The sequence below is a fragment of the Geotrypetes seraphini genome, chromosome 6, assembly GCF_902459505.1.
Source record: "Geotrypetes seraphini chromosome 6, aGeoSer1.1, whole genome shotgun sequence".
Taxonomy (NCBI): Eukaryota; Metazoa; Chordata; class Amphibia; order Gymnophiona; family Dermophiidae; genus Geotrypetes; species Geotrypetes seraphini.
In genome coordinates this window covers 21,047,014-21,062,516 of record NC_047089.1, presented here as the reverse complement: position 1 = coordinate 21,062,516, position 15,503 = coordinate 21,047,014, and the positions used below count along the sequence as shown (strand labels likewise).

Sequence of the window (15,503 nt, the reverse complement as noted above, 5' to 3'; positions counted from 1 at the left end):
AGTTTTTGTTCTAATCTCTTGTATAATTTTATTAATATTTTGTTAACCGAGTCGAGCCATCCAGTTGAGATGAATTGGTATAAAAAATCAAAGATTAGATTAGATTAACTGTCATCTTGTAGCTAGTACATTGGATCATTTATTGTTTTTTTGTCCTCTAATGCATAGCTTTTGCAAAGATTATTGTAAAGATTGATTATAACTAATAATTTATTTCTTCTCCTTTTAATTATTGAAGTATAGAGGGGGAGGAGGGTGGGTTTAATTTTAAGGTATATGAAACTAGGATGTTTATATGGGAGAAGGGAGGGAGGGAAGAATTATTTTATGATTCAATATATGTTTGATTATCAAGTGATATTAAAGTGTATAGAAACATAGAATAGAAGATGACGGCAGAAAAGGGCCACGGCCCAACAAGTCTGCCCACTCTAATGACCCACCCCCCTAAGTTCTTCCTTGAAGTGATCCCATTTTTTTCTTAAAATCAAGTACGCTGCTGGCCTCAATTACCTGCAGTGGAAGATCATTCCAACGGTCAACCACCCTTTCGGTGAAGAAATACTTCCTGGTGTCGCTATGAAATCTCCCACCCCTGATTTTCAACGGATGCCCTCTTGTTGTCGTAGGTCATTTAAGGAAAAAGAGATCTTCTTCCACCTCAATGCGGCCCGTGACATACTTGAACGTCTCAATCGTGTCTCCCCTCTCTCTGCGTTCCTCAAGTGAGTATAGCTGCAACCTACCCAGCCGTTCCTCATACGGGAGATCCTTGAGTCCTGAGACCATCACTTGTTGAAAGTTTAAAAATGAATAAAGAATTTAAAAAAAAAAAAAAAAAAAAAAAAGATTAGATCAGCTGCTAGAATAGTTGGCCACCCAGTTATAGAATAGCATGTGAGTGCATTTAGATGCCAAACTGAAATCTCTCCTCCCCCCTCCCCCCAAGTTCATTACTGTTAACTTCAGTTTGAGCGCCCAAAAGCTCAGCATCTAATTGGTGCCTAGATTTTAGTGGAATTACTCTTTAAAAGGGTAAAATTATAAATCAGTACAGTACACTTCTTATCTGTATTTCAGAAATAAATTATGGTAGTCAAAGAATACCATTTGCTTTTGAATCACATCAGAGGGAGAGGGTTCATAGACAACGGCGCGAAAGACAAAAGCGCGCGCCAACAATTGAGCGCAGCGTGCGCCGCCGCACCGCTGTAAATTACAATTTTTAGGAGCTCCGACGGGGTTTTTTATTGGGGAACCCCCCAGTTTACTTAATAGACATCGCGCCGGCGTTATGGGGGGGTTTGGGGGGTTGTAACCCTCCACATTTTACTGTAAACTGAACTTTTTCCCTAAAAACAGTGAAAAAGTTCAGTTTTCAGTAAAATGTGGGGGGTTACAACCCCCTACAACGCCCCCACAACGCGGCACGATGTCTATTAAGTAAAGTCTCCCCACGCCCCCCCCCCCCGTCGGAGCGCTAAAAACAGTAATTTAGAGCGGCGCGGCGGCACACGCTGCGCTCAATTGTCTGGGCGCGCCTTTGTCCCGGCGCGCATTTGACCTGACACCGAGGGAAAGATAATAAGGTGATGTTATCTTCCAGTGATATATAATGTCCAAATGTATTTCCTTAATTCTGCATAATTATAGTATGAACATATTGATTCATTACATGTTCTACTGTAACATAGCAATTCATGCCATCTCTTTACCGTAGGTTATTCAATTTGAATCTTAAAGTACAGTGGATGGTTGATTTATGATCTACTCATGAAACAAACCATATCAGTCGATCCTTTATGAAAAGCATTACGATACTGATTGAAGCAGCGCTGACATATGATGAAAAGGGTAAAGATAGTAGTCATCAGTTTTAAAAGTGGAGACAGTAAAATGTTCCAGAGGTTCCCAAAAGGTCTAATAATTGGGAATAAACTTAGCGTTTCTGAATCTAGAAAGTTCTGGTAATTAGTCTCTGGGGAGAAGTAAGCAGACTTTGCATCTTTTCCACCGAATTGCCACTGGAGTTGTTTCTTTTTTCTAAAAATACAGCACGTCACTTATTCCAGTGTGGGTGTGTGACAGTAACTAAAAATGGAGTAATGTACCATTGGAGCTTATTTATTTCCCAAATTTATTTCCTGTCATTTCTTGCAAGAGGCTACAAAGCGGTTTACAGCAGTGTTTCTCAGTGAGTCCTCCCCTTGCCAGTCAGGTTTTCAGTATATCCACATTGAATTTGCATAAACTTGATTTGCATACATTGCCTCCATTTCTTTCATGCATATTCATTATGAATATTTTGAAAACCTGACTGGCAAGGGGGTTGAGAAACGGGACCGAGTTGAAAAACACTGGTTTACAGTATAAAACGCAACACGAAACATAGAAACATAGAAGATGACGGCAGATAAGGGCCAAAGCCCATCAGGTCTGCCCACCCCCAAGTCTACTATCCTAGGGATCCCACTCCTGGTGACAGGTTCCCTTGGCTTAACCCTCTAAGGGATCCCACATGGGCATCCCATTTGCTCTTAAATTCTTGCACGCTGTTTGCCTTGATCACCTGCACCGGGAGCTCGTTTCAAGGATCAACCACTCTCTCGGTGAAGAAATATTTCCTGGTGTCGCCATGAAATTTCCCGCCCCCTGAGTTTGAGCGGATGCCCTCTTGTGGCTGAGGGTCCTTTGAGAAAGAGAATCTCTTCTTCCATCTCGATACGAAGGGCTCCTTTTACTAAGGGGTGCTAGCATTTTCAGCGCACGCAGGAAATTACTGCGCGCTACTCCGCCTGCTAAGCGGAAAAACTAATGCCAGCTCAATGCTGGCGTTAAGGTCTAGCTCGCGGGGCAGTTTAGCATGCACAATTCCGCACGTTAATGCCCTAACACGGCTGAGTAAAAGGAGCCCTAGGGCCCTCTTGTACTAAGACGCGCTAACCGATTAGCGCACTAAATGCTAATGCATGCATGTTTGTCTGTGGATGCGTTAGCATTTAGCACGCACTAATTGGTTAGCACACATTAGTAAAAGAGGAGGTAAATGTAAATATTTAGCCTAATAAATCTAAAACATATATTACCATACAATCTTTACCCACAGTTAAAATCTCAAATTAATAGCCAAGAAACTTAGAGAAGAAATCTGCCTTCAGATCCATTCAGAAAAAGCTCTGGGCATTTGGCATTGTTGTCTGACATCATCTAGATCAGGGGTAGGGAACTCCGGTTCTCGAGAGCCCTATTCCAGTTGGGTTTTCAGGATTTCCCCAATGAATATGCATGAGATCTATTTGCATGCACTGCTTTCAATGCATATTCATTGGGGAAATCCTGAAAGCCCGACTGGAATACGGCTCTCGAGAACCGGAGTTCCCTACCCCTGATCTAAAGCAGTGGTTCCCAACCCTGTCCTGGAGGACCACCAGGCCAATCAGGTTTTCAGGCTAGCCCTAATGAATATGCATGAGAGAGATTTGCATATAATGGAAGTGAAACGCATGCAAATCTGCTCCATGCATATTCATTAGGGCTATCCTGAAAACCCGATTGGCCTGGTGGTCCTCCAGGACAGGGTTAGGAGCCACTGATCTAGAGCGCCGCCATTGGAAGACCTGTAAAAAGACACTGGGCATCATTGTGTTAAGACACAGAGAGGAGGACTACCTGCCCGAGTCATTCAGAAAGAGCTGCTGAACCTGGGCATTGGGAATTTGCAACCTGGGCATTGGACAGTGGCATCTGACATCTTCTAGAGCAGTGGCTCGCAAACTTTTCCAGCCGGCGCCACACTAAAACCAGTGCCCCGGCCGGAAGGCACACAGAAGTCGACGCGATGCATGTGTGATGTCATGCATGCATGGGTGATGTCATCGCATCAACGTCCGCGCATGCGTGGCTCACCTGGCCGTAACCCCGCCGTTACAGGGATCCAAGAGGTGCGAGGAGAAGAGAAGAGATGCTGGCCAGGAGGAGAATCAGTTGCACCACCTGACTTCCTACAGGATGTGCCTCTCACCGCAAGAGGCAAGTCTTGTAGGCAGGCAGCTGGCGTAGAGGACTCTCCTCCTCGCCAGTGTGTCACGGCACACCAAAAATCTCAGGAGGCACACAGTTTGCAATACACTGTTCTAGAGTGTTGCCGTCAGAAGACCTAAAAAAACCCCAAAACAACTGGTTTGTGTTAAGGCATAGGAGAAGAATATAAGAATAGCCTTACTAGGTCAGACCAATAGTCCATCAAGCCCAGTAGCCCGTTCTCACGGTGGCCAATCCAGGTCCCTAGTACCTGGCCAAAATCTAAGGAGTAGTAACATTCCATTATCTCAGAGTAAGCAACATTCTAGAACCCAAAGAGTAGCAACATTCCAGGCTACCGATCCAGGGTAAGCTGAGGCTTCCCCCACGTCTTTCTCAATAACAGACTATGGACATTTCCTCCAGGAACTTGTCCAAACCTTTCTTAAAATCAGCTACTCTATCCGCTCTTATCACAACCTCTGGCAATGCGTTCCAGAGCTTAACTATTCTATGAATTCAAAAATATTTCCTCCTATTGGTTTTAAAAGTATTTCCCTGTAACTTCATCGAGTGTCCCCTAGTCTTTGTCATTTTTGACGGAGTGAAAAATCGATCCACTTGTACTTGTTCTACTCCTCTCAGGATTTTGTAGAAATATCTGGCAGACCCATCCAGAAAAAGCTCCTGAGGCTGCTTTGCAACCTGGGTGTTGAGCAGTGGCGTGATATCATCTAGAGACCAATAAAAAGATGCTGGATCTGCAGCATGCACCCATAGGGGCACATCCAAAGGTGAATGCCAGACTCCTTTGTAGCTCCTTTGTAGATCGGAGGATCCAAAGAAGCTGGAGACTCTGCCAGTTGATCTCCAGGTATTTTTTTTTTTTACTTTTCTTATCCTCCTATATTTTAATTTTCAATATGGTTAAATGAAAAAAGAAATCTAAGGACCCATCCTATGGATGAGCACCTGGCGTTGAATGTACTTTCACTTCAACAGAATGTTTTGTTAATCTCAGGAGCTTCGTTGAGTCGCTACCGTACATATGGATGTCCATTTCTCCTGTTCTTTAGAACAGGATCTGCTGAAATATAGCCTCTTCTAAAATATATAAGAATTGATTAGAAACATAGAAAGATGACGGCAGATAAGGGCTATAGCCCATCAAGTCTGCCCACACTATTTACCCACCCTCTTAAGTCTACTGACCCCCTAAAGTATAATTGTAATTATACTGTCACTCTACTGACCTGCTCATTCAAGTCCTAGTGACCCTATCCCTTGGCATGACCTCGTAGGGATCCCACATAGGTATCCCATTTGTTCTTGAAGTCTGGGATGCTGCGTGCCTCGATCACCTGCACTGGAAGCTTGTTCCAATGCTCAATCACTCTCTCCGTGAAGAAGTACTTCCTGGCGTCTCCACGAAACTTCCCTCCCTTGAGTTTGAGCGGATGTCCTCTTGTGGTCGAGGGTCCCTTGAGAAGAAAGATATCCAAGTACTGGCTATATCCAGCATGAAAATCTATTTTACAGACCGAAACATCCAAATTATGAATTAGGAAAAAACCCAAAGACTTCAATGTCTTTGTAGCAGGGAGGAATGTTTATATTATGAAATAGTGACGTATTTATCCACATGGAGAAATCGTTCAATCTGGTGGTCTCCAACTTTTTTCATGTAAAGGGCCACAGTATGAATACGAGAAGGTTCTGAGGGACACCCAAAACATTTCAAGCTTACACATACTACTAATTTTGTCAACTGCCTTGACCTGCTTGTTCGGACCGAGTATTAAATATAAAAAATGAATACTGATGCTGATTTTGAAACACGTCAAGGATATATTTGAAAGACTCACTTTATTTTGGATTGTCAACAGTTGCAAATTCCGTTGCTATATCAAGTGGCCACGATTGAAATTAACACATTTACAGGATTCAAGAGCATTTCAGCCAACAAATTGAGGGCCGCAATGGAGGACTTTGGGGGTTGCACATTGGACACCACTAGTCTAATGGTTAAAGTGGCTGAGTGAGAAACAATACAACCTCCCCTCCCCTCCAGGAATAGAAAATTCCTTCTGTGACTCCATTCAGTGTAGAAATGCTCAGCCGGAACACTTTTCTGTAATCTGGGCCTACCAAATACCAGGATCTAAATGCAGATATCCATCTTTTTGGACATGGCCAACTGGGCATCCTTTCCCCTTCTACAACTGAAGATGGATGTCTATATTTTGGCATCCCCTAGTGCCACCCTAAGTATACCCAACCCATACCCTTGCCATATGGACATATTGTTTTAGATGTCTATATTCTGGCTAAATCAGGACTTGGTCATCCATGCAATAAGGATGTCTAAATGACTGTTTTCAGACATCCCAAACATGAATAGAGCTTCTAAAATAGCCATTGTAATGTCTGAAATCCCAATGGGGGTCTTTTACTAAGGCTCACTAAATGCTAACATGCCCATTATATTCTACTAGTTTTTTTAGCCCGTTACATTAACGGGTGCTAGAATAGATGTGTAGACTTAGGCATTTCTTTCTCTCTTTCTGTATGTGTGTCTTTTTTTCTTTCTCCCAGTCCCCCTTTCTTTCTGTCTTTTCTTTCTGTCTCTCCCCCCTGTCCAGCAGTAGCCCTTCTGCCTTCTTTTTACCTACCAATATTCCCATTTTCCCTTTTCCCTTTCCTATTTCCACCTTTTTCCACCCCATCCAGCATCATTAGAGTACCTGTTGCATTGTTGGTGTTCCAGTGTCTCCTCTGCCTTGGGTCTGGGCCGACTATTGTGGGCCAGGATTGCCAGGGGTGCCCTGTAGGACAGGCAGTGGCAAGGGTCAGCAGAGGTGGTGGAGTTCTGGGTGGCAGCGTGAGTTCACTCTGGTGTGGGGCCTCTGCCGTGTCGCGGGGAGCTGGTGTCTGCACTTCTAGCCACTTCCTCTAGAGTCCCTACTGCAGCGCGCAGGTGTCACATCGCGCGGCGGTGATGTCCAGGCCTTGCACTGCCACAACTCTCCTGAGCCGCGACGAAGAAGGCAATGGGTGCTAGCGGCTGGCAGCCGCTGCTCCGCACCGCCTTTTGCCTCAAGCCGCCGCGGCCTCCTCCCGGCAACCGCCACTCCACACTGCCTTGCCGCGGCAGCGTTTAAAGACACTTCGACCCGTAGGGCCATATTGTGAGGTGGAGAGCAGGGAAGATTTTCTGGCGCGCATGCGCACTCGTGCTGCTGCGACAGATCAGGGAACACGCAGCATGAGTGCGCATGCGCGCGTAGCATTTTATTATATATGATGGATGCGTTAGCATTTAGCGCGCAGTGCGCCTTCATAAAAGACCCCCAATATGTGTGTGGGGGTTTCATATTGTCAGAATTTCATGTTTTCACTGCCTTAATTATGATGTATAACCTTAATATTTGCAAGACTGAAAAATTAGACAGTGAACTGGCCTCTGGCTCTACACCTTCTATGTTTGCATGCCTAATGTTTTAATTATACAGGATTTTGAGGATGCTTTGCTGCAGGAGATAGCCACAGTCACATCCGTTCATACTTATAAAGAACTAGAGCAGATACGAGTAATCCTGTTCAATGAATGTAGAAAGAGTGTGCACGATCTGAGGCATTTTCGAGACTGTGTACCGTACATTGGCTTGATATTAACTTGCTAACTGCAATCAGTATAGAAGTGAGGTCAGGTTTGGAGGTGTCTCGTGTCCTGAAGCACATTTTCTCACCAGCAGTCCTGATGGCTGTGTCCCAGACTGAAGGCTAGTGTGCCATCTTGTGGTCTATTTCAGATCCTGCATACTGACTGCAAAAGCAAAAACCATATGTGATCCGTTGAGTTATAAGATTCCACAAGTAATAATAATAACAGCTTATATACCGCAATACCATGAAGTTCTATGCGGGTTTACAGAAGATTAAGCAAAGGTAACAAATTGAATTGACTTTAAGAGGGGAGGAAGAAAGAGAATTGTTGAGGAGAGAGAGATCAAAAGGACAAAAGGACAAGTTAATCGCTATAGAGGGGAGAGAGAAGAGAGGATCAGTTGTCTAGATGCTTTAGGAACAAGTGTGTTTTTAGACGTTTCCTAAATTCCCCATAAGTAGTGGGCGAAAGCAATTGTTCTAGGTCTTTACCCCATGATGCTGCTTGGTGTGAGAGAAGGTATTCATGGTGTTTTTTCAGTTTACAACCTCGAACTGGGGGGGGAAACGAAATTGGAATGTGAGCTTCTCTTGTGTCTGTTGGCTGAGAAGAAGAAAAGGTCAGTTATGTATTTAGGGGCAAGTCCGTGTAGTGCTTTAAAGCAGAAGCAGGCAAATTTAAACTTTACGCACGCCGCCATTGGCAGCCAATGCAGCTTCCGGTAGTAGGGTGTCACGTGGTCAAACTTCCTCAGCCCAAAGATCAGTCTGACTGCTGCATTTTGCATCAATTGTAAACGTTGCATATTCTTTTGGGAAATTGCTAAATAAGCGATGTTACGGTAGTCAAGTAGACTCAGTACGAGGGATTGGACTAGGGTTCTGAATGCCGCTGTATCGAAATAAGCTTTGATGGATCTGAGTTTCCAGAGAGTAAAGAATCCCTTTCTGATTAAGGAGTCTACCTGGTCTTTCATGGTTAGGCATTGATCCAAAGTTACACCTAGTATCTTAATGGTGGGCTGGATAGGGTAACTAAGTTTATTGATACATAGTGGTGATTTGGTGTCAAGCGGATGAGGCGAAGCAACGAAGAAAGTTATTTTTTCTGAATTAAGTTTGAGCCTAAAGTTTGTCATCCAGTGCTCCATCACGTTTATGGCTTCTGAAGCTTTGGGAATAGTTTCAGAGACAGAATTAGCGAATGGGATGATAATCGTAAAGTCATCTGCATAACTAAATAGTTTTATTCCCAGCTGGGTTAGCTGCATGCCTAGTGAGGACATATAGACGTTGAAGAGCAATGGAGATAGTGGAGACCCTTGTGGCACACTGGATGGATTGCTCCAGGTGTTTGAAAGCTCATAATTAAAACGTACCTGATAAGTGCGGGATATAAGGAAGCCACGGAACCAGTTCAGTACCTCATCCCTGATACCAATGGCGGCTAGGCATTGCAGCAGTTTCTCGTGGTCTACTAGATCAAAGGCAGAACTCATATCGAATTGCATAACCAGTAGGATATTGGCTACATAATCCTGCACAATTTCAGCCTCAGGTACGCGGACTAATTATGTCTTTAAAAAATGAGAAATGTTTATCAATTTAAAAAAATAGTACATTTTCAGAAAACACCATTTGAAAACCAGCAAACAAAACATCTATATCTCTGTAATCCATAGGAAGTTATGGATCAAATTTTACATAGGGCTAGATTCTCTAATATTGGCAATAAAATCCGATGGGTTGTAACGATTTCAAAAAGACGACTCAGTCTCGAAAGACCATGAATGCAGGGTCGCCAAATTTACATGAGGGAGGCGCAGAATAGACTATGGTAAGACCATGTGCTGGGAAAAGGCGTGGTAAGTTTTGAGAATCCTCCTCACAGTCACTTCCAACCGGGTGGTTAACCATTAATATTCAGCAAGAGATAGCTGGCTATCTCCGCTGAACATTAGGCCTAGATTCTCTAACCAGCGCCATTGTCAGTGGTTTCCGATCGAGTGTCAATCACGAAACAGCGCCGATTAGAGAATTGTATCTCTGGCAAAGGTAGGTGCTGCAAATGTAGGGCCAGGGTTTTTCAGGCCTACATTTTTGGCACCTGCCTTTGACGTGAATTGCGCCTCTATAGATGCTTTATGGTACCTAATACCACTTCTGGCATTAGCCACGCTTACAGTGGCATTAGGTGCCGTAAAGCGCCTATGCGGGTGCTATTCCAGCGCTGGTTTTTTTTAGGCACCAGTAGACGCCTTGAAAATCAGCATTTAAATGGCATATTTTCACTTAGCTTGAGTGCCTAAAAGTCTGGCGCCATTTAGAAAATCCGGGCCTTAGTGCTTAGTGGCTAAAATGAAGATTTATTGTGCAAGTTTAAGCACTAACTGGCCAAGTTTAGTGGCCAAATTGGACAGCACAAATAGCTGATCTGTCTTTGGCTACTACGACTTAACTGGCCAGCGCTTAAAATTGTCTTAGCCAGCTAAGTTTGAACCAGCCAGAAATAGACCAGATATTTCATGCCGGTCACCGGAAACGGCCCAGTATTGAATAGCCAGGTTCAGCGCTAACCGCAGGAGTTAGTCGGTTTCTATCTCAAAGTCTGAATATTGGCCCCATTGCCTCGACCTGCTGGGAATATTGCAAGAATATAACGTTATATAGGAACCATGTGCACTAGTAACACAATACATGATGGAATATAAACACAGGGCGATGCTTTTAAAATCAAATGGAGGAACTATTTTTTCACTCAAAGAATAGTTAAGCTCTGTAACTCACAGAAAGGTGGTAAATCTCTTCCATATTTCAAACTGCTCGAGTCTCCTCTGGCTGTGCAAGCTTCTTTATACCTTTCATATTGCTTATCCCATCCGTGTGCACTGTCATTTCAGAAATGACAGTGTGAACCAGTTTGTTGGGGTGACAACGCAGTTCCAAGCTGTAATATGTGACTCAGTCAACTCATGTTTTGATGTTGGATGTCTCTTGTATGTCTCCCAGGCCGTCTTGTGCCCAAGTTCTTGATCGGATTCATATCCAGAGATTGCATATTCATTAGGGCTAGCCTGAAAAACCCAATTGGCCTGGTGGTCCTCCAGGACAGGGTTGGGACCACTGCTCTAGGGAACCTGCTTTTCCATAAATATTAAAAACACACCACCCCCTACTGGTAGCAGTGCAATTGGAGGACACTCACTCAGCTTAGAGCAGGGATCTCAAAGTCCCTCCTTGAGGGCCGCAATCCAGTCGGGTTTTCAGGATTTCCCCAATGAATATGCATTGAAAGCAGTGCATGCAAATAGATGTCATGCATATTCATTGAGGAAATCCTGAAAACCCAGCTGGATTGCGGCCCTCAAGGAGGGACTTTGAGACCCCCTGGCTTAGAGGGAACAGTGGGAGCCTAAATTTGGCCTCTATTTTCAGTCAAACATAGGAACCTCTTGTGGTTAATTCAGCTCTGAATTTATTGAGAGAATTCATTCTCTTCATTTTAGATCCAGAAATAAGGATTGTGGCCAGTTGGGGTTTTTTTAAATGCCACTGCAGAGGTTAAATAAAATCCAGATATTCAATGCTGGTTATCTAGATTGTGGCAGGTGCTGAATATTCAGGTGGAATGGGGAGTGACTGAGTTGTCTGGATAGCAGTGATTTTCAAATCGCTATCCTAACTTTATCTGGATAGTTATTTGGTTAGTGGTCTGCATATCACTAGCTGCTGGGACTACCCATGCCACTGAATGTCCCTGGATTGTTGCCACTAAGTGAAATAAGGATAACTCTTGTGTTATCTAGATATTTTTCTTTGAGTATTCACTCGCTAACATTTAAAACATATGGATGGGACAGAATTTCCCCTTCCCGAATCCAACATTGTGTAGATTATATGTCACTTGCCAACTCAGAAGCTTCCAGAAAAATCCCATGTTTGCATAGAGCAGGAGACAGGAGTTGTCTTTTGACAAAGCAGTAAAGTATCCTTATATGTACCAATTCCTGTTTTTATCTCTTTTTTTTGCAGAAGTATCGCTATCAAGATGACGATTCTCCTCCACATGATCACACTTTCCCCCGATTAACCCACGATGTGAGAAGCCCAGAACTGGTTCATGTGTCAGAAAAGAACTTATCTCAAATAGAAAATGTTCATGGATACGTCTTGCAATCCCACATCTCCCCACTAAAGGTCAGTAACTGGGCCAACACTTATCACTGGTGCCACAAGCAAACAAAAACCCTGATCCTACCAGGGTACCAGGAGCACTCTATCATTTTGTGGTTCAGGTTGCGGTGCGGTTCCTTCTTTTTACAAGATGTTTTACCTGTCTGTCTCTGTCAATTGTTATTAGGTGAAACCCATTTGAACATCTGGAAAAGCCTTTATAAAGTTCATGCTTCATGTCGCCTTTCAGCAAAGAAGATTCATAATATTTTTATGAAATATAATTTAGATACATTTTTTCATCCAAAGGCTCTAAGATTATTCAAAAATAATTTTTTAAAAAATTAATAATAATAAAAATAAAAGAAGGTTTTTAGGATCAATGACAGACCAGTGTCAACTAACAGACTTTCATGCCTGAGGTTTGGATGTGTGAGATCCTTTTTTTCAAATAAAACAGGGGTCTCAAAGTCCCTCCTTGAGGGCCGCAATCCAGTCGGGTTTTCAGGATTTCCCCAATGAATATGCATGAGATCTATGTGCATGCACTGCTTTCAATGCCTATTCATTGGGGAAATCCTGAAAACCCAACTGGATTACAGCCCTCGAGGACTGGAGTTGCCCACCCCTGTTCTAGCCTCATAAGAATTTAAAAAAAAAAAAAAAAATCTTCACAGAATTCCTCTAAAAAAAAACCCTGGTTGCAAAGGATGCAAAGTTGATGCCCAAATTCTGCCAATAGCTCTGTCTAGACATCACAGTGATTCCCAACCCTGTCCTGGAGGAACACCAGGCCAATCGGGTTTTCAGGCTAGCCCTAATGAATATGCATGAGAGAGATTTGCATATGATGGAAGTGATAGGCATGCAAATTTGCTTCATGCATATTCATTAGGGCTAGCCTGAAAACCCAATTGGCCTGGTGTTCCTCCAGGACAGGGTTGGGAACCACTGCTCTAGAACAGTGGTCTCCAACCCTGTCCTGGAGAACCACCAGGCCAATCAGGTTTTCTGGATAACCCTAATGAATATGCATGGAGCAGATTTGCATGCCTGTCACTTCTATTCTATGCAAATCTCTCTCATGCATATTCATTAGGACTAGCCCAGGGGTCTCAAAGTCTCTCCTTGAGGGCCGCAATCCAGTCGGGTTTTCAGGATTTCCCCAATGAATATGCATGAGATCTATGTGCATGCACTGCTTTCAATGCATATTCATTGGGGAAATCCTGAAAACCCAACTGGATTGCAGCCCTCAAGGAGGGACTTTGAGATCCCTGAAATAAAACATCATTGCTATTTGGACAAGATAGTATAATATCATGCATTTTCATTCAGTGAAGTATTTGGGGGGGTCCTTTTATTAAGGTGTGCTAACCGATTTAGCGCACGCTAAATGCTAAGGCATCCATTATATCCTATGGCAGGGGTAGGCAATTCCGGTCCTTGAGAGCCGGAGCCAGGTCAGGTTTTCAGGATCTCCACAATAAATATGAGATGAGATAGATTTGCATTTCAAGGAGGCAGTGCATGCAAATCCATCTCTTACATATTCATGGTGGATATCCTGAAAACCTGAATTGCCTACCCCTGTCCTATGGGCATCTTAGCATTTAACACGTGCTAAATCAGTTAGCACACCTTAATAAAAGGATCCCTTTGTGAGGTATATGTTAGTTTTTCTACTTGTTCACATTTTTGTATTGTTTGGGGGTAAATTAGTCCCTTATTTTGTAACTTCTGCTATTCTATTCTATTTGTCGATATGTTCCATCTTTATAATACTTTGTATTGTTATTTGAATATTTTTACGGCCACAATTGTCTGTTGCTTATGTTTGACTTATTCTTTCTGCACACTGCCTTGAATGAATTCCTCCAAAAAAGCAGTAAAAAAAATCCAAATAAATAATAAAGAAAAAAAACAAAACGCATAACACATAGGTCTCCTTTTACTAAGCTGCATTAGGGCTTTAACGCACGGAATAGCTCACGCTAGACGCTAACGCCAGCATTGAGCTGGCATTGGTTCTAGCCGCGTAACGCAGGGTTAGCACGCGCTAATCTACTGCGTGCGCTAAAAACGCTAGCGCACCTAAGTAAAAGGAGCCCATAGTAAAGAATTTTCTGTGTGGTAACTGCAGAGGACGTGTGGGGTGTGACTGCAACAGTTACCGCAAGGCCTGTGCACTTATCGTGTATTAATTTTTGCAGTTAACGGGGTTATTTTACTAAGTTCTGGTAAAACCTAAGTTTAACAGGGGACTTTTCCATACACTAAGCCCAGATTGAACGAGTATGTTTTAGTTCTTCTTCTGTTGGTTTATGTGCAGGTCATGTGCAAATGTTTAGGAAGGGGTGCTGTAAAGTTCTCACTCCAATCAACCGACTTCCTAAATTTGCCACTGCAACTGAAAAGAGGGTTATCTTATTTCATTAAGTGCCAATTTGCAGAAATGAAATTCTATGTTTTGACATTGTTTCAGATCACTGATTGAACCATATCTCTTCTTGGCTGGGCTGAGAACTTTTCAGCACCCGCTCCTAGTGTGAAGAGTTTCAGTGTCTGGTAACCAGAGCTGAGATTGTGATTAGAGAATGACACGGTGAAAAAATTGGTCCCCGTCGCCGCCCCGTCCCCGTCTCACCATCCTCTGCACCACCCCGTCACCGCCATTCCCTTCACCGCCCCGTCACCGCCACCCCATTCACCGCCCCGTCACCGCCACTGCAACCCCATTCACCGCCCCGTCACCGTCACCGCTGCATACATAAAAGCCTCAAACGGGTACGATTTTATATACTTTTCTAATATCTCCCCTATGTATCTGCCATTGCCCCCCCCTGTGTCCATATACCATCCCCATGGCATGTCCCCTTTTTGTCTCTGTCCCTATGCCCCATGCACATAATTTCCCCTCTTTCTGTTACCTTCCTGTGTCCAGATTTCCCCTATCTTCCTCTTCCATACCAGTGTGTCTCTTCTTTTCAACCCCATCTAGCTTTTTTCCCTCTTTCTTCCCCCCCCCCCCCTGCTTCTAGCATCTGGCTCACCTGCCTGTCCTTCCCTTTCTTTCCTGCTGTGGGTTTTTCTTTCCGTTTTCATCCCCTTGGCCCAGAATCCTTTTCCCTTTCACTCCCTCCTTACAGTCTGAGCCGGGAACACGGGTGATCGCACGGTCCTCGCAGCCCCCACCCGCCTGCCCAATTGATCCTAGTGTTTAGCCAGCTCTCTCCCTTCTCCTCACCTTAGTTTGCAGGCTTTCTTTTTTGGCGACCTGCACGCTTTCCCAAAGAGCCGCACACGCGCGGCTGCTCAGTGTTCAATCTTCTGCTCTGCTGCAACTTCCTGTTTCCGGTTGCGTCAGAGCAGAAGATCGAAACTGAGCAGCAGCGGCTCTTTGATAGCGTGCGGGTCGCCGAAAAAGAAAATCTACAAACTAAGGTGAGGAGCTGCGGGGACCGCGCGATCCTTCATGCCTCACTGCGGGGACAAGACCCATTTTCACCGCCCCGCGGGCGGTGAATGGCCTTGTCCCCGTCGCCGCAGCGACTGCTAGTTTTCTTCCCCGTTTTCGGCGGTGACCCGCGGCTAAAATGCGGTGGCCGCGGGTAAACCGCCACCGTGTCATTCTCTAATTGTGA

At 44.1% G+C, this 15,503-nt stretch overlaps 1 protein-coding gene across 1 annotated transcript in view; it reads left to right on the top strand.

Annotated features, from left to right (window-relative positions):
• The window catches only part of DLG2 (discs large MAGUK scaffold protein 2), a 1,272,293-nt gene that overhangs the window by 515,672 nt on the left and 741,118 nt on the right, over positions 1-15,503 (top strand). The window contains exon 5 of the mRNA XM_033948577.1: positions 11,719-11,883. Within this exon, the coding sequence (XP_033804468.1) occupies positions 11,719-11,883 (165 nt within the window). The remainder of the gene's footprint in view (positions 1-11,718; positions 11,884-15,503) is intronic.